We start from the raw sequence: 27,222 nt of genomic DNA, 5'->3' as shown, positions 1-27,222 counted from the left end.
TTGAAATGTATAAACTACTGAGCGTATATGGTATACACTAGATTGCAATATCTTTATCTTATCAATTGCCATGTTAATTTTAATAAATTTATTATCTTAGATTATTTGCATTAACTATCTGTTCCACAGTATTTCAATTTATTTCATGACCTATGTGTTGTTAATTGACTATTTCAACCTCAGAATTAAGCAGTTTTAATAAATGTGGAAGTTAGCTTTGATGGCTGACTTTCTACATTCTCATTTTATTTAGTATTTCTTTATGGTGACTATTAGATTAAAACTGACCAACTAACAGATCATTTGCCTAATGCAGATTTTTGTGGGCACTCAAATCTGTCCTAATAATCTATGAAAAGATACACCATTTCATACCCGTGGAAAATTAAACTGACACTTCTGAACAGCCAGTGCCCTTCAGCTTTCTAAAAGGATGGATTATACAGTCAAATTCCCTTCCACCTGGCTACCATCCTTGACATTACCTAGACATCACCCTTACTGCTCTCACAATTTGTGACTAAGCCTTCTGGTTGGTGGTCAGCATACACACATCAACCTCAATCTCAGATATAAACTGTGAGGGGTGAACTTTTATTAAAACAGCAAACAGTATTAATATGAGCAGGAAACTCAAAGTCAGTTCTGCACAGAGAAAAGAAAAAAACTGGGGAAGTCATAGTCAATTTTGGCTGGTTAACACTTCTAAAAAAAAAAAGACTCACTAATGTGAAAAGAAATCAAATTCATTGCCTTCAAGAAAAGGTTTCTAGCAACTCTCATTCCACCTATTTATCACTTGACTTTGATCTTACACAGAGTCTTCCCTTACTTCCTCTTCCTAAAGGAAACCTTAGAAGGAAATTCAATCGGACACCCCTTATGTACAATCACTAATTTCCCTCATGGTATTTTCCCATTTCACACAATCCTAAGCAGCTCGAGTATATGTCTCTGTAACCAGACTCTATCTAAAGGAGGCATATAGGGATGAACCGCATGAATTATTTTTGGCTTCCATGAGAATGGAACCCAAATCATAATAACTCTTATGGTTGTAACTAGTATTTTAAGCTATTCTTAAGATATCTTTGAAGTAGTTATGCTTTATTTCCCCCTATTTCACCCTTTGATCAGTTACAAAAGTAAAGAATACAGGACTTTGAAATTATCATTCACTCCTCACTCACTCCTACATTAATATTTTAATAAATCCACTTTGATGCACAGAAAAAAAAAAAAAAAAGGTCTCCAAACTGTAAAACTCTTTCAGAGGGACTTAACATGGACTTAAGTAAAAAAACAGAGTGTATATTACATAATATTTGATAGTAATTAGATTTAATTACAAAAAAACACTTCTCCATGATTATAAATTTAAATCATATTCATTGAAGAAAATATGTATTCTTTTTCTTATCTTCTATATATTGACATATATAATATACATATTTCTTGATATTATATTATACAGAAAGTTTTACATCCTTCATTTTCACTTGGCATTATATTAAAAGTGCTTTTGGACATTAGTTATAACTTCCATAAAATTTTCCTAAAAGCAATGCCTCTTGACAGCTATGGATTCTTGCAGCTGACCTTTGGCAATGGCTATGTAATTGCCTGGTGGTAGAACCCAGAAGATCTTCTCTCTCAACTAACAATGGCTTTCTGGAACTCTGTTTATTACAGCAACAGAACTTTGAGGGATTTGTTTCTCTCTGGTGCCTCTAGCCACGGGACAGTACCCAATTCCCTTGGTTTGACTTCACAGTGCCACCACTTGCTGCATCCACTCAAGACAATCGCTTCTGTGCTATGCATTTCTTTCAAATCCTCTAAGAGCGTCCCCAGGAAACCTTTTGCATAATGAGACAAAATTATATATTCTTATTTACTTTTTCAGTTTCTTTTGATTTCTTTAAATTTAAATCCTGGCTCAATGATGTTATTTTAGCTCATGATGAAATTCTCTATCCCTTAAAGTGTATGTCTTCCCAAGCCTTTCTTTGTAGAGCCAACAATGATCTTGTGGAGATCTCTAGATTGAGATTTTACATGGATTTGGCAATAACCCCACATTTATCTTACCCTGAACTATTTCTCATCTTCCTGATGAAGTACTATGCACAAATGGAATTCCAAATACATCCGTGATTTCCTCACAGTTTCCCAAACTAGATATGTAAACTAATGTCTATGAATTGCCTGGTTTTACAACTAGCTTGTTTATCTTGCAAATAAATGGTACCCTAGAGGGGTCAGCCTTTTATGACAGTTTTGTATGTTCTCTGAAGTAGCACTGCCATGGGTCTTTGTAACTGATCTTGCACTGAAAAATGTAGGGATTTACAAGCACTCTGCTCTCAACGTTTGAGAGAACAAGCAAATTGAATGAGTAAGTAGATGCAAAGGAAAGGCATAAATACACATCAAGTTTTGCACATTACTGGTGAAAGCTGCCAAGCATTTATGATGCATTTTAATTAGGTGTAGAAAAATGGACATGTGAAAAAGCCTAAGCTCAGCAAGAGCACGATTATTTGTCTGTTTGGTTCACTGGGGTATTCTGAACACCTAGCAGAATACCTGCAACACAATAGGAATACCCAATAAATATTTGTTAAATAAACAAGTAGTAGTTTAAACAATTTAGCTCACTAGAATCATTCAAAGAACTGTGGCAATTGTTCTTTTCAACCCCTGCTCTTATCACCTGTTATTTTGTCATTCAAAATATAGTCTAACTTTGCTTAAAGGAAGACATTTCTGTATGGCCAAATAGGACAAACAGCCATCCACAAACATCTATAGAATAATACCTATATCATCTAAGCATTAATTTTTGTCTATACCTAGTCTACCTTTGCATGAAATATCTTTAAAGGGTAATATGGTATGTATAATATACATATTATATTTAATATTCAAATAAAATATAAAGTAAAATGGAAAAACATGGGGCACCTGGGTGGCTCAGTGGTTGAGCATCTGCCTTTGGCTCAGGACATGATCCCGGGGTCCTGGGATTGAGTCCCATACCAGGCTCCCCACAGAGAGCCTGCTTCTCCCTCTGCCTATGTCTCTGCCTCTCTCCGCGTCTTTCATGAATAAATAAATAAAATCTTTAAAGAAAAGGAATGGAATAATAAATTGTATCATTTTCTAAAATATTTCTAGCCTCAAGATGTTGCCATATGAAATGAAAAATCCATTGACCCCTTCCAAATGCGCTGTTCATTATTTCTAATTAGACTTATATTGCATAGAGACATTCTCAAAAATCACTGTCAAATTTCATATTAACACTAAAGAAATAATTTATTACATGCAGAGCACCCAAACTAGTAATGATTTCATACTATTACTGTTGAATTATTACTTATATATATTACATTCACTGTTTATAAATGTGATGAATTGTCTTGACATTCTTATACAACATTCACACATGATAGTTGTGTACAGGAATTTTGGGAATAATCACTTTCCTAGTGACATAAGGCAAGCAAAAACTTTGGTTTAAATTATTTTACTATAGTGCTCCTTCATGAAGAAGAAAAATTACAGCAGAGTCTTATTAAATAAAATTGAATGTGTCATTTTTGTATACCTAAATCACAGTGGCTCGTTGAAATATTTGCCCTCAACAATAACAAACAAATAAAAATGACAACAAAACCTCCAACTTTCCACTAAGAAAAACTAAACTGCTTAAAAAGAGATAAAAATGAACTAGGATACAGCTTTTCTTTTGTACCACAAGATGCTGTAAAATAACACAAAATCCACAACTTGCAATGGAAACAGGATTTTGAACCCATAATCTTATGTCTATTCAATCACAAGAATCTAATAAAGACATTTTTAATCATACAAAGACACACACTCCTGCATTCCTCTGTTTCTCAATCCATATCTGTTTCATTTTCCTCCTAAGGACTTGCTTCTTCTCTAAGGCTTTTATTTTCTGCTTCCACATAAGTTTCATATGCAACATACCATGACTCTTCATAGCAATGATTCTGGCTCTACTTCATCATTTACAGATCTAATTACCAATATCTGCTCAATTTATTGCTGTGTATCTTAGTTCAAATTTCTATAGTGAGAGAAACTGATTGACTCAACCTAGATCGGGTACCTGTTTTTGGTTCCATCAACTGTCAGCTAAGGTACAGGGGCACCTGGTATCAACATGACCATCTGAGCTTTGGGAAAAAAGGAGAGTATAGAGTGCATATTATTTTAGAAAGAAGTGAAACAAAGATGAACACATCTAATAGATCTAACCAAGGACAAGTTGATATGGCAGGCAGCTTGATTATAAAAGAAAGCATAGACTTTGGAATTAAAGATCTGGATGCTTAACAACAGATTTCTTTTTTTTTTAACAACATATTTCTAATGTCCCTGATTATCAATGTTCAATGATAAAACCGTCTACTCCAGGCACTGCTGTGAAGCATTATATAATAAAACACATGATGTGCCCAGCCCCAAGTCTAAAACATAACAGTTAATTAATAATAGCTTGCTTTCCATACATCAACCAACCATTGAATTTATACCCAAAAAAGATAATCTGTCTTGTATAAATATTTTTAAAAGATGTATTTATTTATTTTAGAGAGACCACAAGTGGGAGGGGGAGAGAGAATTTCAAGCAGACTCCACACTGATCACATAGCCCAACACAGGGCTGAATCCCATGATCCTGAATCATGACCTGAGCTGAAACTAAGAGTCGGACGTTTAACCAACTACACTACCCAGGCACTCGTCTTGTATAAATTATTTAAATGATTAAAAACACCAGGTTTTGAATAGAGAAGAAATGTTCTTGGAGGGAAAATATACTGAAATTAAAACTTATACTCTTAGTTCACAAAAGCATTTTCATTATTGATCTAGAGATCTAAGAGCTTCTGAATTGGGATAGATCAATAAGTGATAATGATGGATCGAGAGATGATGGAAATTTTTATATATTTGTTACACAGCTTTCAAAGCCTTCTCTAATCCTGCCCACTCTACTTAGTTGACTTGTTTTCTCACTGAAAACCATTGTTTCCTCCACCTTTTGGTTCCCTTAACACACAAAACTATATCCAACTTACATGTATGTGTTCTTGATATTCTACAAATTCTGAATAGGCATTTTCTTTAATAATCCAAACTTTTACTCAGTCATCTCAATTCAGATTTAAACTGTTTAAGGAAATATTCTGAATGCTAAAGCCTCTACTCACTCACCTTTTTCTGAACTTCTAGATTCAGCTACCATGTGATTTATTAACTTTGTTGTCCTTTCTCTATTTACTTTTCATGCATTACTTTTGTCTTCTCAACCATAAGATTAGGAAAACAATTACACACTGCACCTAACTTGTATACTACATAGTCCTTGGTTTAATGTAAGGTACACCACAAGGACGATAGTCAATAAATTCCTAGTTATTATTTACTGCATAATTTATTTAATTTTTAAACAACATTTTTTGTCAGAAGCACCTGATATATTGCTGACAGTAATAATGTATTATGTATATATACAATTCATCTTGCAATACAAAGTAAATATCATGGCATCACTCTTATAATAACTAGATAACCTAGAAATAAGTATGTAATGTTGATTCCCAGTGTGTTGTAACTACTGAAATGTAATTGATAAAAACGTCAACAAAACTTCCTCAAATAGCTCAAAATTTCCTCAATAACCCAAAATAGTTCATAGAATTTTATTTATGAAATAGTTCATAGAATATTATATCAAGCTAACCACTTTGTTTAGTTCATTTTACAAAGGATATATAAAGTATTCAGAGATAATGATTCAGAGTTCACTTAAATAAAAACTATTTTCCCTAATGACTATAAATAAGCATAATACTTCAACAAATAGAAATGAATCTGTTAATGCTGTAACCACAAGAAGTAACTTAAATAACAGCTCATTACCCTATAAGTTAGAATAGTAATTGCAAGAACTTGAGTATACTGCATGCACAATAGCGTAGCATCACTTCAAATGAATTATACTACTTTCTCTTAAGAATTTGTAATAATGCTCAATAATAAATAATAACCTGTAGGGCAAGTGTAAATGGAGGTGGAATGTAGAGCAGTATTTTACCAGAAACTCAACTCCACAGGCCAAATTGATCTATGCTCATTGCTTTTGCCTGTACAATTTGCTTTTGCAGAGATAACAGCATAAACTCCAACCCTACTCTCCCAACCTGCGAACCTCAATTGACTTCTCTGTTTACACTCCTTATCATTAGACACTAAAAAGAGAAACACTGTATTCAACCAACACTTCTATCTATAGTATAAGCACCTTCCAAAAATAAAGCAATCTATTGAGAGAAAAACATTACCATTTCATGTATTTAAATGCACTGTGATAAGAGGTAAGAGTTTAGTCTTGTATCACTTAAATCTTCTTGTAATTATATACATTACGTGGTACAACCAGTATGACTGAACATTCATATCTCACAAGAAAATTTTCATGGAAAATTTGTGTGTGTGTGTGTGTGTGTGTGTGTGTGCACGCACACATGTGCCATTTATATATAAGACAACCTCTAAAGCTCATTTTCCCCCGTTTCATCATTTAATCATTTAAAGTGATCCTATTCATGACTGAAACTAGATGCTGAACAACAAGGAAGAATACTCAAGAGGAAAGAAAACTCCCAAGCTGATGTCCCAGCTAGTAAATTTTTTATTAAGGTATATTACATTTTGACCTCCGTTCTCTTTTTAATATTTCCCCAGAAATCTCTTCATATACTTTAAATGCAGACAACATCTTATTATTATAACCACCGTAGGATTTAATATACTGACTTTTAATTAGAAATCAACCATTATATTTTGGGGCAACTGGGTAACTCAGTTGGTTAAGTGTCTACCTTTGGTTAAGTGTCATGATCTCAGGGTCCTGGGATTGAGCCCCTTGTCGGGCTCCCTGCTCAGTGGGGAGAGTCTGCTTTTCCTTCTCCCTCTGCCTCTATGCCTGCTTGTGTTCTCTCTCTCTCTCAAATAAATAAATTAAAATCTTAAAAAAAAGAAGTCAACCATTATATTTTCAATGCTGAATAAATGACAAGTATTACAACAATGGACATCCTCTACCTTCACTATATGTGGACAGGAAACTGCTTGCTGCTATAATAACCAAGCTTCAGTGGTTTAACAGAACAAGTGTTATCTCCCAACACAGAGCAATCCAATATGGGTGTTCCTGATTGCAGGGGGGAATGCAATATTTATATTTATTCAGAAACTCAGGATGATGCAAAATTATACGATGCTCCATCCCTGCTACAACATCCTTCAACAACTTTTTGCCCTTAGTAAGTTGAATCAGTCTCTTAGCGTCTCTAATGAAGCTCTGTGTGATCTAGCTTTTGATTATCTTTTTTTACTCTTATCCTGTGATTCTTTTCATATTCTCTACACATGCCTCACCGGCTTTTTTCCACCTTCTAAATGGTCAATGATCTCTCACATACTTTATGCAGATTCCTTCTTTGCTTTTAGGTGACACACTCAAAGAAATAAAATGTTTAAAGGCATGGACGATATCTTATATACTCTCCTTTATCCTCAGGACACAGCACATGACTAGCCAACAACAGTTATCAGCATAAATCTCTAGATAATCAATAAATGAATGAGGAAAATTATTTTCTACTGTACTTTGGCAACATCAGTCTCAGGATGATTAGGGTTGGTAGTAAAAACAGAAAACACGATAGAAATAGAATAAAATACATACAGCTTTTCAACTTAATTGTAAATGAAAATGGAAGAGGCATATTATTTTAAAAACACAAAGGAAATTAAAAATATAATGGTTTACATTAACATTTAATACTAAATGTCCCTTTACAAAGTTACACATAAGACCAAAAAGTAGAAGGCAAATGGAGAACATTTTCTGCAACATATTTCATTGACAAACCATATCTTTAATGTACATAAAGGTTTTACAAAGCATTAAAAACACTTCACATTTTTAAAAAATAGACATTTTCCTTTAAAAGGAAAATCATTACAACTTGAAAAGAATTTAAGTTGCATCCTCTCTGGTAGTAAAAAATATAACTTAAAATAAGTATGTAAGCTTTTTCCCATTAAACTGGCAAAAAGAAAAATGAGGAAAAAAGGTAATGGTAGCAGAAGTATATTGACATAACCACTTCACACATTCTGTGTTGGATTCAAAATTACCAAAACTTTTCCAGAAAGAAATATGCCCATATGCATAAAGAGGCATACACACACACACACACACACACACACACAAAGAGCCATATACGTATATATATATATATATATATATATATATATATATATATATATATATATATAAAGAGAGAGAGAGAGGCATATATATATGTGTGTGTGTATATATATATATATATATATGTATATATATATAAACTCTAAACTTCCAAATGGAGGTATTTATTCTAAGTAAACAATTGAGGCTGGGTATGATAAAAAATATATAAATCACATTTTAAAGTACTATTATTAAATACAAGTTGGAAACCAACTAAATTTTCAAAAATAAGTATGTGATTAAATAAATAATGTATAATATGAAAAACTAGGATTCACTAAAAAAGAAAAAAGAACCTAAAGATTTTTTTTCTATATTTGAGCAGGGAAATACAGCATTTCTTTTCCCTTTGTGCCTTTGTCTACTGCCTTAGTTTCCTGAAAACTCTACTCCACCACAGAGCTTTGCCAGCTCTCCAGAGTACTACCATAGTCTTGAGCTAAGAGCTAAGGTAACAGGTAATGAGGTAAGATGGTCCCACTTCTCTTTTCTCCACCTCTATAAACTGTCCATGTTCACACGTGAACTTTGGCCTTGAAAGAAAAAAGAGAAATCCAAGAATAGATGTTGTCTATTTCTATGTTTTGGTGTGCCACAGTCCTCACCAAAATAATGAAATATGAAGCCAGTTACCTGTTCAGTATGCTCTATGGAAAAGAATGAAATTCAGGGAAGGGAAAAAAAATGACTATATTCTAAAACATTATCATACACATCTTTTAACATACATATTTTGAAAGGATTTCCCAACAACCAAAATCAAATAGACATTATTTATTTCTATAATATGGCACCATTGAAATAAACTATAATTTATATGAGATTATTTTGATATATCATGAGGAAATTACTGAATTTACTTTTGAGAAAATTAGATTTCCAATACCATCTATTAAATAATCATACTAGTCATTAATTTAAAATGTCAAATCTAACATTACCAAATACCTAGTACATAGCATAATACTTTTAATTATAAATTTTAATTATGTTCCACAATGAAGAAATAGATCAATTTCCTCATTATTCCTATACAGTATTCATCAGTAATTCTTCATGATGTTTTTCTATTAATTATTGTAAGTCAACATAATTATACGGTTTGACATACTGCAAATGATTTCTTAATGCTGATAACAAGTAAGGTTATATTTTTTGCTCATCAAATTAAAACAAGGAGATTTCCTAAGAAAGGATTTTAGATATGCTGTTTTATCTCTCTAATGAGCATTCACTGATGTTCTCTCTCTTTGGTTTATGTTAATCTTTAATATTAATATGCACTGCAACTAATATAAAATCATGGAGGCCACAAGAAATATTTTCTTCTTTCTTCTTTTCTGGTACAGTTTTTATGCAGCCCTTCCTGCTAAATCAGATTCTTATTTTAAATCTACAGAGTTTGTTCTCTTCAATGCAGGGCCTCTGTGACAGCTGTTCTGAGACCCTAACAAGTGAATTCATTTAGAGGCAGCTACTTCTCAGTAACAAGTTGCCTGAGGTTGCCAATGGTCTAAAATGTAACTCTTACTCACTTGGACTGGCCTGAAACTTTTACCATTAAACTAAGCTTGAGGGCTTCAGGAAATCATAGATTGGTTGAGTACTGTGCAATAATTCACTCAGGGAGGTAGCTTCCTAGGACCAGTGGGGTTAAAGATAATTTTGTAAGAATTCTTGATTTATAAGGCAGCATTCACTCATATCTTTGCCACAATGGACATCATTTGCCTACTTCCAACATATCTTTTTGAAAAGTTGTGTAAGAACTATTTTAAAAGTGAGAGCTACACATATTTTCCAGTGATAGCATAACGATATTCTAATTTTCTCATTAAATTCATAATAATTTCAGAGACAAAATCTTGTGGCCACATATAGAAAATGATACTTCAGAGGCTTTGTCTCTTCAGATTGTCAAAAGCTGAGAAAAACAGAAAGCTTGACTCTCAACATTTGGAAGATCTACTTTTATTTACAATAAAAGCTGATCACTGTATCTTGAAGTAGGACCATTTACTAAAGCACTTACTGTCCTAGTGTAGAGCTGGGAAACAGATCACTTATAAAGAAAAAAAATGAAGGTATTAAAATTAACTCAAAAAGAGAAAAGTAGAATAAAGAAAAATGAAATAAAGCAGCCTATATTCATTGCTCAATAGCTTAATATGTTTGCAAGTTTGTTGCAGGCAAATTATTAGAATATTTGAGTCACTGCAGATCACTGCTCTGATAAGAGTCATATAGAAGTGTGTATCTGTGCACTTTGATCTCACATGTTAAACACTTTGTAATTCAGGGAGAACATTGCTTCCCTTTCCTCCGATTCTTGTAATTCTGCAAATATGATTTTTTTTCTTTTTTAATATCACCTTCCTCTATCCTGTTCTTTTCTATTATCAACACTGCCTTAATTGTGTCATATGTTATTTCATTTATGACATAGAGCTGTGGCATCCAAAGCTGTTTTAGTACTTTGAATCTCATCCTGCCCTTAGCTCTTCAAGCCGAACTGAATCTTCCTGGAACAACATCCACTGTCAGTGGCTCTTTCCACCTCTGATATGCCCTAGCCTTGATTACATCTCCATCTGGCTTCAAAACATCTGCAACCAAGGTGCATTGGACTTGGAATCTCCACGTTACATTCTCAATCATCAGATTTTTTTTCTTTTTTTTAAGATTTTATTTATTTAGGGATGCCTGGGTGGCTCAGAGATTGACCATCTGCCTTTGGCTCAGGTTGTGATCCTGGGGTCCTGGGATCGAGTCCCACACTGCGCTCCCCATGGAAAGCCTGCTTCTCCCTCTGTCTCTGCCTCACAACCCGAGCCAAAGGCAGATGCTCAATCACTGAGCCACCCAGGTACTCCACATCAGCTTTTCCAATAGATTTTAACTTCAATTGTTACTCTGATTCCTCAGGTCCCTTGTTTTGCCAGGAATCCCATACTCCATGTCCAGTCCTATAAAACTAAGTCTCAAACTTCTCATTGAATTAGTTTAACAGTCCAGTCAGTACCTCCAACACACAATCTCACTAGATTTAGTCATTATTTATTAAAGCCTCACTTTTTCACATAACATCTTCCTAATATAACTTCCATAAGCCACTTTTCACATAACATCTTCCTAATATAACATTATTTTCCCAGTACACCTTCCCCTTCAAATCTACTTGTTATGGCACTTTATGTCTGTCAGGGTCCCAAAAAGTGAAATAGAATCATTATGAGATATATATTAAAGATTTATTGCAAGGAATTGGCTTACATGATTGTAGAGCTGGCTGGGTAAATCAGAAATCTTAAATTAGCTATTATGAAGGATAGGCTGGAATTCTCAGGCACAAGCTAAAGCTGTTATCTGTAGGCAGAATTTCTTCTTCCTTTGGGAAGCCATAGCCTGCTCTTAAGGCTTTTCAACTAATTGAATTAGGCCTTCCCAGATTATCAGAGACAGTCTTTCTTAATTACAGTTAACTCATAAACATTAATCACATCTACAAAATGCCTTCATATCAACACTAAGATAGGTGTTTGAATAAATGGGGACTCTAGCCTAGTCAAGATGACACATAAAACAGACCACCACATAGTCCAAACTGAATGAATGAATGAATAAATAAATGAATGAAAACCCTTGCTAACCTACCTTTATAATTGCAGAGGATAAGCCATTAAGACCTCGAAGACAATGGAACTGGGAAAAGCTAAAAGTAACCAATTCTAGCCCAACACAAGAAATACCAGTTTCTTGTCCAGAAGAATTCCTTTGCTACGCTAAAATGATCAGCTCATCATCTCCCTGACTTGGTCTACAAATTACGCCTTCAGACTTTTACTAAATATTACATCTCCATAGCACGCTCTCCTACCCTGCATTCTACATAACAGATTTCCTTTAAGGTTAAACTAAGTATCACTTGCAGAGTAAAGCTTGCTTAGATGGCAATTTGCTCTGAACTTCTATAGCAGGTAAGGTTTACAGTACTAATTTAGCAATTCCCATCTATGCCTTGTATTCCCTCAGCATATAATAATGGGCCCATCTGCAATTTTGTTTTCTCTAGATACATAATAGGTCAAATTATTATGACCACACGAGTCCCTGCCAAAGAGAATGGCTTCAGAAGCTCCTCTATTTTTATTAAAAGACTATCTCAATGGAAAGTGAGCAGAAATAGATAGAAAGATCAATAAATTCTCTGTAGCCCAGTCCAACTGCCTCTTGGTGTACAGTGGAATCTGCTTTGGCTTCATCAGCCTTACTATCATCTTCCTCCGTTCCTTTTTCTTTTCCTCCTTTTTCACTGCATATGACCACTTCTTCAAGAAGCCGTATCAACAGCTCTCAGCAGATACACTTTGTGCTTCCTACCCAGCATCCTTAGCTCTGTTGCACTACCTGACACTTTGCTTTAGCATGACTCATAATGGCAAGACCCAGCTAGGGTCCTGTCACCTCAGATTGCTTATGTGCTTCTCCAAAGACATGCTTAACTCCTGTTGAGGTTGCTGAGAGTTGTTTATAAGTGTAGGATTGAGGAATCATTCCCTAAAGGCATAACAAACGACACTTGCTTTTCAAAATGTTTCCTTGTCCGTTTAGTGATTTAATCAAACACTACTCTCAATTTATGTATCATAGATTCTAGGATATTAAAGCAGAAAAATGCTATTTGCATCTTCTTGTTATCCCTGCCATAACATGATCATCCTGGTTTATCTTTAAGAATAGCAAGGCTCTAATTTACAACTAAGTTGTATTACAAAATTAAACTCAGTCATTTATCTAGAACCTGGAATGTCTTTTCCCATTGAAAGATGTTATTAAAAATGTTAATTCCCAGAAATAAGCTAAAAAATCTCAAGGTAGACTTAATTTATTGAATTAGGCTCAGCATATTATCAATATTTTGTTTTGTTTTGTGTCCAGTAAACTCAACTGAAAATGAGGCCATCATTTTTGGTACAAATTTCACTCAGTGACACTGGAAACTTCTCTTCCTATTAGAGAAGGCACTAGATAACTATATGGACATCCACTAGATGTTTATATGAAGCATGGTGACAACCCATATTATTTTCTGAATGGATAAATACATTAATTAATAAGCAGATATATTTTCTCCTATATCACCATTACAGAGGAAAAAGTTAATAATTGCCTCTTTTTGGTATCAAACAGCAAGAACAACAGGGAATTTTGTGTTATCTCCTCTTATTGAACATCTTCTTTTGCTGAAATAAATTAAAAAAAAAAAACTAACCTTTTCTTGACATTGCATGGATAAACTCGCCCAAACTTCAGGCAATTAAGCATGAGGTGTTGGTATGATGGAAGCTGACTATATTTAAATAGTTCGTTCAAATGAAGACCAGCATTAAAGATTCTACCAGGAGAGGTGACCCTGTCTGTCCTTCCAAAAATCTCAGATCTCTTTCTGTTCCCTTTTTAGAAGACTTGAATAAAAAATGCAGAGCACTTAAAAATATACACTCAGCTGGAAAAAGAAGATAGAGAAAACAAGGGAAAGCTTCCTTGCCTGGTGCAAAGGAAAAGAAATGCCTGTCTTTTACATATAAAATCCTGAGACTAATTACATTAAAGACATATTCAGTGATATCATTTAATAATTTTTTCCAGGATACTTATGAGTAATTTTAATATATACCTTTTAACCTATACCTCATGTTCCATTATACATAATTATACTGCTTGCTTATTACACCTTTTAAATTACAATGATTAATCATACACATTGCATAATTAAATTGTGAAAAATGATTAATCATCATTGTATTATTGTTTAATTATACTACATATTTCATTTTAACTAGAAAATGCAAAGCGCTTTAACTCATGGGGTAACTAACCACATTGTTATATGGGTAATGAGCCTAGATTTTATTACAGGTAAAGAAATTAAGGTCCAGGTTAAGTGACTTATCCAAGGTGAAACAAGAATATTCCTTGTCCTTGGTCTGAATGAAAAAGAGTTTAGAATGCAGAACTTTTAGCCACTTTTCACAAAACCAAACCAAAGAAACGCAAAAGGTTTTTCTCTCCAATGAATAATATGATCACTCTTAAAAAAAATGTGTTCTTTTTTTCCAGAATCATATGGTTCATATAGGGTTTCAGAGAATGAAGCCCATGAGTATATCATTTAACCAGCTATTGGCAGTAAGCCTGGTTCAATACAGCTATCACAGTCCAAGTCTCTGACCCATACAGTTCCACGGCATCCTAAAATTGCTCCTGGATCTTATTTCATAATGGTCTCCAGACAGATATTGTCTCTAGATGGCAGTATCAGACACCTGTGATCCAGGACAGAAAAATAACATCTTTTCTATTTCTATTATAATATCCACCCATCATATAAAATAGAGAGAAAAATAACTTGATGGATTTATTTTAAATCACAAGGCTGCTGCTTCTCCCACTTAAAAAAAAGTAGTTAAATTCCTCTTGAGTAAACTGCATCTGGTTTAGTTAAATCCATTGATGGAACTTTTGGTTATTTTAAAAATTAAAACTCAAGCCTCACCTAGGAAAAGAAACAAGTGAATAAACAGTAACAACAAATCAGTCTCATTTGAATCTCTTATATACAGTAATATTCATAATTCCTGAGAGAGAAAATCTTACTGCTCAAAATTAGAACATAGTACTGCCCACCCCACAAGCTTAATTGTGAGGAAAGAGGGTAGGACACCTAATATGAGATCTTTGGCTAAAGGAGTATGCAAGAATTCTTCTAGTTCTGTTGATTATAGGCAGAGCACCTTGATTAATTTTCCATCAAAACTGTACAGTGAGTGGAAAACATTCCTAAAGGTAGGTTGGAAAGTTATAAGAAAGGGAAAATATATGCTGAGCAGGAAAAAACTAAAACAGATGTCTACCAAAGAATCTAATCAAAATGCTTAGATGTTTTTCAAAAATTCTTTAGCATCTAGAAAAAGGTAATATTATTTCAAAAATTTTAGATTTATATGTTTACATGTGTATCAAAATTTATAAACTGGAAAGACATAGCTCAGTTATTCTTCACACTAACTCTTAATATAAGAGACATGGAAAAATCCAGCTAATATATTTTTATTTGAAGAGGAACTGTAAAACCTAAGGGCCATATATAGAATACACTAACTTGATTGTAACTTTTTTCTTGTAAACATTTCAAATAACAAATTCCCTAAGGAGAGTATTTTTTAAAATACAAAAAAAATATTACACATAGTCTTCTTCTATGCTCTCACAATTTGTCCCTTTTACAGTTCTGACTGTATAACAGACTCAAGAAATAATCCTTCTATTTGATGTTTCTGGATCCGACATCTAACTACAGATACCATGGTTACAATGCCAAGTGTTAGGCATGAAATTGTAGGCTTTAAAATGCAGCAAAATTGATATATTGGCTTTTTAGGACACTCAGGCACATCTGCACCAGATCACATATTTGTTTATGAAGAAATGGTTGTCTGTATGATAAGGTGATGTAAACCATCAATTATAGATGGAAGCCAGGAGATAAGGAAAAAGATGATTATTTATATAACCCAGTTCCTTACCAGAATGCTGCACAGTGCAAGAGCTAATAAAACTGCTCTAATAACTGTGAACCCAAGAGGTAATTTACATTTTATTAGGTGGAAGAGATTTGAAATTGTTTGTTGCAGAAGATTAAAAAGAGAGGAAATAAAGAGACAGAAAGAGACTGCAGCTTGAATTAGAAATGAGATTCATGATTTTCCTTTTGATCCACAGAATAGCAACTGTCTGTACTGCATTATAACTTCATATGATTTCCCATCAGGTTGTCTGAAAATTGACTCTTTAAATGTGATGACGCTGAAAAATGATGTCTAAGAAAAGAAAGATTTATTTTTTTAACATTACCATCTCCTACAGCATTTTACTAATGAGATACACAATAAAATTACATCACTCACACATTATTTAACATTGCATCCCCCAGATTTCCATCTCTTGATTTTAGATGACTCACATGCCTGAGAACAGAGTGGCCAGAGGCCTTTTAAATCTTGAATATAAATCACCTATATAGCTTAAAATTATTATTTTAAATAAAACACCCAATTCTCTGGCCTCAATGATATGTGAAAGAGAATATGTATTTTTGCATAATTATAACTTCATTTACATATTGTAACATTTGATTTGTGCACTGAACAAATTTTTGAACATCCACTGGTACAAGGTGCCATGACACAGATGTATGATATTGTTAAATCAAATTAAGAAATCATTACTCATAGCATATTCCATACCTCTCATACAGACAACTGACAAATCTTTGATAACTTATTGACATAAATTAAAATATTTACAGAAATAAGTTACTCATTCCACACTTAAAATGACCCAAGACTCAAATATTAGTTTGAATTACCGAGGGAAATATATACTTATGTGCCCAAATCATGTTATTAAATAAGCAGATTTATACAGTGTGCTGAAGTCAGTTTATTCTGGCTCAAGAGAACTATTATAAGCACCTCTTTTCAAATCCATGTTCTTACTAATGTCAAATTACCGCCTTCAAATTAGTCATAGTGGAAGTATTTACACCAGAGAAATTGTAAATGCAGTAAACCAGTGGTCTGTGGTTTCTCCTTTGTTGTTTTCAGAGAGTCAGTTGGCAAACATCTATCAGCACACCACTGGACTTATACAATTTTGTTTACAGAATTACACACACACAAAGTACAATCTTGAAAGAGTAACAGTCTTTTTGAAATTTTTAATGTTGTAGTAAATGTATTAAAATAATGTTGTATTTCAACCCACTCATTAATTATATTTGGCATTTACTTTAAAATAATCAAATCCTCCTAAAAAATGAGTTGGCAGGAGAATATAGTACAGATTTTAAAAACTGATAGAAAGGGGCACCTGCCCTTTCTACTGATAGTGGTTGAGCATCTGCCTTTGGCTCAGGTTGTGATCCCAGGGTCCTGGGGTAGAGGCTTCCCGAAGGGAGCCTGCTTCTCCCTCTGCCTATGTCTCTGCCTCTCTCTGTGTCTCTCATGAATAAATAAATAAAATCTTTTTTAAAAACCTGGTAAAAATATTATTTTTAAAGTTTGGTGATTGGTATGTATATTCATTTGCATTTTTACATTTGTGAAGCTTTCCATTAAAAAACGCTAAAAGTATCAAAAATCAAATGTTCATACACATTTATATTTACTTATATTCTTTCAAAAATTTGGGCTAGAATTGACATACAATATTATAGTAATTTCAGGTGTCTAACATAGTGCTTTGACGTTGTGAAATGGTCACAGTAAGTCTAGTTACCATCTGTTATCTTAGATAGTTGATACAATGTTCCTGACTATATTTCCCATGCTCTGTATTACATCCCCAAGACTTATTTGTTTCATAACCCGAAGTCTGTACATCGTGATTCTCTTCACCCATTTCATCTCCCCACCAACATCCCTCGCGCCTCTGGCAACCACCAAGTTGTTTCCTATGTCTATTGATCTAGTTTTGTTTTGTTTTTAGATTCTACATGTAAGTAAAATCATGCTGTTACTTGTCCTCCTCTCTTATCTCACTGTACATAATACTCTCAAGGTCTATCCATGTTGTCACAAATGGCAAGATGTCATTGATTTTATGGTTGAGTAGTATTCCACTAAATATATATACCACATCTTTTTTATCCATTCATCCACCAATGTACACTTAGATTGTTTCTATATCTTATATCATAAATAGTGTTGCAATGAACATGGGATGGCGTACATGTTTTCAAATTAGTGTTTTTGCTTTCTTTGGGTAAAATAAGATGTTCTATTTTTACTTTTCTGAGAAATTTCCATACTGTCGAATTCTGTCATATGCTTTTTTTCATCTATCGAAATGATTGTCTAATTTTTATCTTTCATTTGCTAATGTGGTATATCACACTGATTGATCTGCTGGTGTTGAACTGTCCTTGCATCCCTGGAATGAATTCCATTGGATCATGGTGCAAGATCCCTTTAATGTATTGTTGAATTTAGTTTGCTAGTATTTTGTTGAGGATTTTGGTGTTTATGTTTGTCAGAGGTATTGGCCTATAATTTTCTTTACTTGTATTATCCTTCTCTTGTTTTGGTATCAGGGTAATGCGGCCTCATAAAATGAGTTTGGAATCTGGGTGCCTGGGTGGCTCAGATGGTTAAGCATATGCCTTCAGTTCAATTCAGAATCTCTCAAATAAATAAATAGAAATCTATTTTTTTAAAATGAGTTTGGAGTCTTTTCCTCCTCTTCAATTATTTGGAAGAGTTTGAGAACAATATTAAATCTTTGAATATTTGGTAGATTCACCAATGAAGCCATGTGATCCTGGATTTTTGCTTGTTGGGAGGTTTTTAATTACCAATTCAAACTCCTTGCTCCTAATAAGACTATTCAGATTTTCCATTTCATGCTTTGGTCTTGAAAGATTGTAAATGTCTAAGAAATTTACCCATTTTCTCCCGGTTGTCCAATTTCTTGGCATATATCTGTTCATAGTAGTCTTTTATGATCCTTTGTATTTTCTTCATATCAATTACAACTTCTCTTTTTTCATTTCTGATTTTATTTGAGCCCCCCGCCTACCCCCCGCTTCTTGGTGAGTCTAGCTAAAGGTTTGTCAGTTTTATCTTTTCAAAGAACCAGTATTTAGTTTCTTTGATCTTTTATACTGTCCTTTCAGTCTCTTTCATTTAATTCCTGCTCTGATCTTTAATATATCCTTCCTTCTACGAACTTTGGGCTTTGCTTGTCTTTTTTCACTTCCTTTAGGTGTAAAGTTAAATTGAGATTTCTCACGTTTCTTGAGGTAGGCCTGAATTGTTACAATCTCCCTCGTAGAGCCACTTTTGCTGTGCCCCATAGATTTTATCATATTTCTGTTTTCATTTTTCCTAAGGTATTTTATTCCACCTTTGATTTATCCTATGACCAGTAGTTGTTCAGTAACATGTTGTTTAATTCTCATGTATTTGTAGTATTTTTCGTTTTTTTTCTTATAATTGATTTTATATCATTATGGCTAGAAAAGATGCATAATATGACTTACATTCTTCCTGAGTTCACTGAGATTTTTTGAGTCCTAACATGTGATCTATCCTGGAGAATGTTCCACATGTACTTGAGAACATATGTTCTGATGCTTTTTTGATATAATGTAGTGTATTTATCTATTAAGCCCATCTGATCTAATGTGTCATTTAAGCCCAATGTTCTTTACTAATTTCCTGTCTGAATGATCTATTCATTGATATAAATGGGGTGTTAAAATCTTCTACTACTACTGCATTTCTGCTAATTTCTCCCTTTAGGCCTGTTAAACTTGCTTTATATATATTGGTGCTTCTATGTTATGCATATATATTTATAAATTTAGCCCATTTACATTTAAAGTAATTATTTACAAGTATGTACTTACTGCCATTTTGTAAACTGTTTTCTGGTTGTTTTTATTGTTCCTCTCTTTCTTTTCTCTCTCTTTCTAGCCTCATGACTTTCTTTACTGTTATGTTTATATTCTTTTCTCATTTAGGTTTTGCTTTCTGGTTACCATAAAGTTCACATATATCACCCTTTATGTATATGATACTCTATTTTAAGTTGATAACAAGTTAAATTTGAACACATTCCAAAACTCTACATTTCTACTCCCCCTTCACATTTTGTTTTTGCTACCACTTTTTATATCTTTTTATTCTATATATCCCAAACTAATTATCACAGTTTTAGTTAATTTTCCTTCTTTTGTCTTTTAACTTTTCTTTGTTGTGGAGAAGAGTTGATCTAGTTCTCAGGTCTTTTTCAAAGGGAAATGATTCATATGTAGCTTTAAATTTGGTGTAACCATGAAAGGAAATAAGTTCAGGAATTCCTATGCTATTGTTCTACCCCCCTCATTTATTTACTATTATATGTGCACAGGTGTATATATCCTTACATTTTTAGTAAGTATATATATATTCACAGATAAGTACTATATCCAAGAATAAAGGTGATATATACATATAACTATTTGTTGTATAGATACTCAACTATTTTCTTAGTATGTCTCCATAATGCGAAGTTACAGTTTACAGCTTAATTATAAAAAGAAAAGCAAAACCATAAGATACCTAGGAATAAGCCTAGCCAAAGAAGTAAAGGATATGTACTCTAAAAACTACAGAACACTTATGAAAGAAATTGAGGAAGACACAAAGAAATGAAAAAAAAATTCCATTCTCATAGATTGGAAGAATATTGTTAAAATGTATGGAACCAGAAAAGACCCTGAAGAGCCAGAGGAATGTTGAAAAAGAAAACCAAAGCTAGTGGCATCACAATGTCTGACTTCAAATTATATTACAAAGTTGTGATCATCAAGACAGTATGGTACTGGCACAAAAACAGACACACAAATCAATGTAATAGAATAGAAAACCCAGGATTGGCCCTCAACTCTATGGTCAACTAATCCTCAACAAAGCAGGAAAGAATATCCAATGGAAAAAGGATAGTCTCTTCAATAAATGATGCTGGGAAAATTGGGCAGACCATTCAGAAGAATGAAACTAGACCATTACTTACACCTACAAAGATATAATCAAACTGGATGAAAGACCTAAATGTGAGACATGAATCTATCAAAATCCTAGAGGAGAACACAGGCAGCAACCTCTTCAGCCTCGGCTGCAGCAACTTCTTGTCAGACACATCTCCAGAGACAAGGGAAACAAAAGCAAAAATGAACTACTGGGACTTCATCAAGGTAAAAATCTTCTGCACAGCAAAGGAAACGATCAGTAAAATTAAAAGGCAACCTACAGTATGGAAGAATATATTTGCAAATGACAGATGAATGTCTAGGATCCAAGATATATAAATAACAAACTCAACACCCAAAAACCAAATAATCCAGTCAAGAAATGGGCAGAAGACATGAACAGACATTTCTCTAAAGAAGACATACAAATGACCAATAGACACATGAAAAAAAATGCTCAATATCACTTGCATTAGGGAAATACAAATCAAAACTATAATGAAATACCACCTCACACCAGTCAGAATGGCTAAAATTAACAAGACAGAAAACAAATGTTGGTGAGGCACTTAACTCTAGGAAACAAACTAAACAAAAGCAAAAATGAACTAATGGGACTTCATCAAGGTTACTAAAGGGGAGGTAGGTGGGGGGATGGAGTAATTGGGTGACGGGCATGAAGGAGGGCACATGATGTGATGAGCACTGGGTGTTATACACAACTGATAAATTATTGAACACTACATCTAAAACTAATGGTGAACTATATGTTGGGTAATTGAATTTAAATTTTTTTAAAAAGAAAAGCTTTTATTAATTTCAAATTCCTTTAACTGTGATTCAAACCCCATCTGGAACAAGGAAAGAAGCAGGAAAACAAATTCTCTTAAGTAAATTTATGACAAAATCACCAAAGGATAGAGTTAATATATCTTAACAGAGATATAGAGAGCTTATGCAATTCAAAACATTGGAAGACTGACAAGGCACCTTGCATGCTCATCAGTTCAATCATTTTATTTTGTGAATGGAAAAAAAAAAAACTCAGAAATGACAGACTTCTTCAAAGTTAAACAAGTTCTTATTACACAAAATGCAAACCAGCATCAACATCACCTAAGAACCTAATGTAGGAAATTCTGAATCTTAGTCCCTACCCAAGAATTACTGAAAGAGAATGTAGTTTAACAAGACTCCCACGTGATTTATAATGCACTTAAAAACTGAGAAGCACCAAAGTAAACAGTAACAAATTTTACCTAAATATCAGGTCTCTTTACCTTTGTCTGATTCCTCCACCTCATTACACCAAACTCTCTAGCAAGAGGATGAACTTCTAGTGGTGCCTGGGTGCCTCAGTGGTTGAGTGTCTGCCTTTGGCTTGGGTTGTGGTCCCGGGGTCCTAGGATCGAGTCCCACATCAGGCTCCCCACAGGGAACCTGCTTCTCCCTCTGCCTATGTCTCTGACTCTCTGTGTCTCTCATGAATAAACAAAATCTTTTAAAAAGATGAACTCCCATTCATAATAACAGGAAGATATGTTTTCCTATTTGTGTATTCCCTCATCTAGGTTATGTTTGTACATACATACAGGCATATCCTGCAGAGGCATCAAGACTTCTACTAGGTTTTGCTTCTTACTTTCAGTCTTAGATTGACCATTTCATAAAACAACCAGGTTGATACTCTGTAGTTATCAAACACAAGAAGAATCATCAACAGATACAGCAGTGATCTGTAATGATGATGATGGTGGTAATAAAGATGGCTGTATTCTGTATGCAGAGTGTCACATAAATTCATCAAGATTCATACAGTAATGAGTTTGAGAAGAACTGAAAATGCTGAGCTAATAGCCCTACATTGTCCTTAAATGAGTATGTAACTTTTCCTCTGACCTCAATAGCATGCCATTGGAAGAAAAAGTGCATGAGAAATGTTTTGGTATCAAGAATAGCAGAACTTCTAGGATAGTGAGTCTCTGCAGTAATGCAGATGGGAGGAGGCTGCCGCAGGTTAAACCAATTACCCTACGCTAAACTTAATTGAGGAATAATTTATAGAAGGCAAGAAATGTTAATTGAACAATGAATCACTGAGACTGAAGGATAAAATACATGTGGATTGATCACTAGAAAGCAAACAAAAGATTGAAAAGGGCGTAGGAGGACTTGAGTACCTTGAAACTCAAAGCTACTAAATAGAGAACTTCATGACAGGACTATCAAATATTGGAGCAAGAAAGTGAGAGACGATTGTCAAATCCCAGCACATGGCCCAGATGTAATAGGTATTTGTGTTTATGGACAGTTATTTCATGAAAACAGGGTACTGGACTAGAAGAATTCTAGAGTGTTTTTAATAATATTTTTAAAATATGTTCTCCCCCATTTGCACATTACTCATAAGAAATTAATACAGCTGTCATTTCAGTGGTTGAAACACAGTAGTATGGTGGGTATTAGTTAATTCCCTACAGGGCTCAAGAAACTGTTCAAGTTACATTTAAGGGGTTGGCTGATGAAAGACAGGAGTAATGCCTAGTCATCAGGTCAACAGAAATTGGTACAGAATTAAACACAAATCTAAGGCAATGCCAGAACGTAATTCTGGTCAAATAGTGTTAATGCAATTATGCCAAACTAAATTGTGTGATGAAAGGAAAGTGAATAGCAAAACAATTTAATTTAGGATCTGCCATCATACCTTTATGTCACTGAAAATATAATTGCATTTATTTAAGGTAAATTTTTATTATTTTTTGAGGCAGAAAATTATTCAGAAACCAATATTTTGTTCATTTTTAAAGTTAATATGGTGTGAGTTGGTCACCATCTTCTAGTTTTCTAACTCTGCAAGTTCTACGGTTCCTGGTAAAATAACCTGACAGCCTTACTTTAGTCGTTAGTTGAGGTTAGAATGGTAGATTTCTTGAACCTTGTATTTCCCCTAGGAGATAACACAGAGTAGAAGAGATAGCTTCACAGACAGACAAAATTCTGGCTCTGCTCCTTCTTAGCTACTAATCGTAAGTAATACCTCTAATTTTCAGCTTCTTCATCCCCTTTGCATCTCAGATTATCCTTCATTGGTTTGGAGATTAAATGGAGTAATAAAAGTAGACTATTTCACATGATGCCTGGCACATATAAGGAAAAAAAGAGCTGGAAGCTTATTCTCCCTTCTTGTGATGGAAGGTTTCTTTAACCAAAAATCAGAGCTGGCTAAGCAAGGAAAACAATAACTTTCTCCATTTTGAATAATTTACTACTATAAATTATGGAAAATATGTTATTATTACCACCTAGTTAACTCTTCCTGTACAGAAAGGGACATATGTACTTCCATTAAAGATCAAAAAAAGTCAAAGAGAAAATCCAGAGGAAAAGAATTCCAAAAGAAACAAAAGCCAATATCATAGAAAATGTAGTTTTTAATTGTGTAAGATTCTTAAATTTCGGAGTATGGTCTTCCCCACACCCCATTCCACTGTATTTTGAGTAAGGTTGGCTTCAATTTAGTGACTGTTCTTACGCTGGGATGTGATGACCCTATTTTATGGAAAATTGCTTTGAATTTTCTTAAGGTAACAGTCATTCTAGCGTAAACACACACTGTAATTTGTTTTTGGCTTTTGTTTTGCCAAGAAAGGTTGAGCATGCTTTCAGAAACCATCTTTCCCTTTCACTGCTTGTTTTTCCTAAGAGATCAGACTGGCAGTGTTATTTTATGTGTTACTTTATGCTTTGTGATTTTTCTGTGATTGACTTCTTGCACTTAAAGCTAAAGGGATTTACTGATGTTAACTGAGGTTGTTTCCCTCCGATGAAAGCTCAGGCTTTAACTAGGCAAATCTCAGATTGATAAGTATGACTATGTCAGGATGTGCATAAGACTTTATAGCAAGAGTTTCAGAAAACAGGAAAAGTTAAATAAATACACATTTGTTAACATCATTCTTCAGCTTGCTGCATATTTCCAGAGTTTGTTGAGAATATACTTATGACCCCTAAAAACCATAATGAATTGGCTAATTTTCCTGGTACCATTGTTGACTCATTCTAACATGAAAAATCTTAACTAGTGAGAATATGACTTAATAAATGTGAAACATTCATCTAATATAAAATGTCTCTAATAGCATTAGCCAGCCTCCAAGATGGCCTCCATAATCCCATGTCTCCTGGTATTCATGTCCCTCTCTGGTGCCCTTCATCATAAATAGGTCTGGCTTATTTAACCCATAAGATATGATGGAAATGATGGTATGTGACTTCCAAGGTTAAATGATAAAATATATTACAGCTTTTGCCTTGATCTCTTTGGATCATTTGCTCTACAGAAAGCCAGCTTCTATGACATGAGCACACACAAGCAGTCCTAAGAAGAGATCCAGAAATCTTGACGGTAACCTCATAAGTGATTGAGCTAGAATCACCCAGCTAAACCAATCCCAAATTGATGACCCACAGACGCTGTCCAAGATAACAGATCTCCACTGTTGGTTTAAGCCAATAAATTTTGGAGCAATCTGTTACATAATAATGACAGTTAAATAGAAAATGGTGGTTCATCCATTCATTGGTTCATTTAGAATTTACAGATATTCTTGTACCAGGTATTGTACTGGAAGATTGGACACAAAGACAAAGAAGCATACAATTTGCTGACACGCACACATACACAAAAGTAAAAATAAAAGTTAAAAAAAATGCTTTTCTTGGCATATTGTGTTATAATGACTTTGTAAAACCTTCATTGCTGCAATTCTGTAATCTAATATTATGTAGCACTAACAAAATCCTCAAGCAAATACGAAGTAGAAATAAAGAAATTTCTCTCAGCAACCTGTATAAATGCATCGTGATTACTAGAATTTTCATTTTCTTTCAAAATGTATCCAACATAACTAATCAATTTGATCAAAAAACAGACCAGACTCAAATGTCCAATCCTTGGCCAGAGAGTTTTCCATTCCATAGCCCAAACCAAAGCTCCTTAGCTTTCCTCTTCATCAAGAGAAAGTATCACAATTAGTTAGCAGGACTAAGAAAACTAAATGCAAACAAACAAACAAAACAGAGAAAAAACAAAGCTATCATTATATAAATGATATATGTCTTGCTAAATTTTGAAACCATTTATAACAGGTTAAAATAGTTGCATAAACCTGAGTTTCAAGATTTACAAAGGGTTAATCAGAGAAACACCAAGCTGACTGTTGGTCTAAATAGTGCACTAAATAGTGCATTTTCCAGGTATAGCAAAAATGCGGATAAAGTGACTTACTATTAGTCACAGATTTAGTTAATTCAAGAAGCAGACCCATGACACAGAATTTCAATGCAGAGTATTTTCCAAACTCTGTAAGTGGCATCTTTGGCAGCTAAGAATCACAAGTAACAGAAATGTGACTAAACTCTGTGCTCTGTAAATTTTAATTTATGTTGATGCCGTAGACTTCCTGTTGTTCCCTTAGTAGAAGTGTCAAATGTCTATTTCATACACAATATACCAAAAAGTAAAATAATGTTTCTTACCTCTACAAAAAAAGATAATCTTGTGAATTTGACAATGTCACTTCAGAAAGCTGTATATTCCTTCAAAACTACACTTTAGGGAGCATAAAGAATAAAGATCTTGCCACAGGGCAATAGGCCCTAAAGTACAACTTTTCAAACAGCAGTTGTTCCCACGTTTAGAGTGAAAAAACCAAGATCTGTAAAGCTGCTAAAAATGAGGTGCTGGAACTGGATATGCTTTGATATTCAAAACTTTTTCACAGGAAAAAAATGACAGTCTGACAATAGCATCTCTCAGAATCTTTTACTATTTGATATTGCTAGGAAGGTAAGAACCCAAAGTCCAGGGTAGCCAGGTTTCACACACTCATTCCATAATAAAATTTTATGCCATAGCATAATGTCAGAATGAATTTCATGATGTTCATGATTGTTTTACCCTTAGTACTATTTATGGTTTCTTAGGTTTAAAAATTAATATTCAAAATGTTATAGAAAATTATGGAAACATTACTTTGCTCATAATATCAATGTACAAATAGTGTTATTCCATTTATTAATCTAACAAACAAGATAATAATCTTCACTTTTTGACTGACTCAAAATACTGATTCAAAATAAACAAACTAAACTTCCCTCAGAGAAGTTTTAATTACAGCCCAATTATAATTCACATTTAAGTTCACTTAAAATTTAATAATTCTACTTTATTTTTATAGTCTTCAAATATATGACTTTTAACAAGCAAAATTCTTCCAGG

The 27,222-nt window shown here is 33.7% G+C and overlaps 1 protein-coding gene across 2 annotated transcripts in view; it reads right to left on the bottom strand.

Annotated features, from left to right (window-relative positions):
* Positions 1 to 1,370: 1,370 nt before the first annotated feature.
* Positions 1,371 to 27,222, bottom strand: part of LOC125753972 (zinc finger protein 385C-like) — a 122,807-nt gene continuing 96,955 nt past the window's right edge. Inside the window, exon 6 of one of the 2 annotated variants that reach the window (XR_007407010.1) lies at positions 1,371 to 1,859. Coding sequence is in view for 1 of the 2 variants with exons in the window: in XM_049103778.1 (XP_048959735.1) it covers positions 16,123 to 16,245 (123 nt within the window). In the remaining variant the exon portion in view is untranslated. Of the gene's footprint in view, positions 1,860 to 16,035; positions 16,246 to 27,222 lie in introns of those variants that run through there. The other variant, XM_049103778.1, reaches the window with a different exon arrangement.

This window comes from Canis lupus, chromosome 29, assembly GCF_003254725.2.
Source record: "Canis lupus dingo isolate Sandy chromosome 29, ASM325472v2, whole genome shotgun sequence".
NCBI lineage: Eukaryota > Metazoa > Chordata > Mammalia > Carnivora > Canidae > Canis > Canis lupus.
Note: the sequence above shows the minus strand (reverse complement) of the source record. Positions and strands in the feature narration are given on the sequence as shown.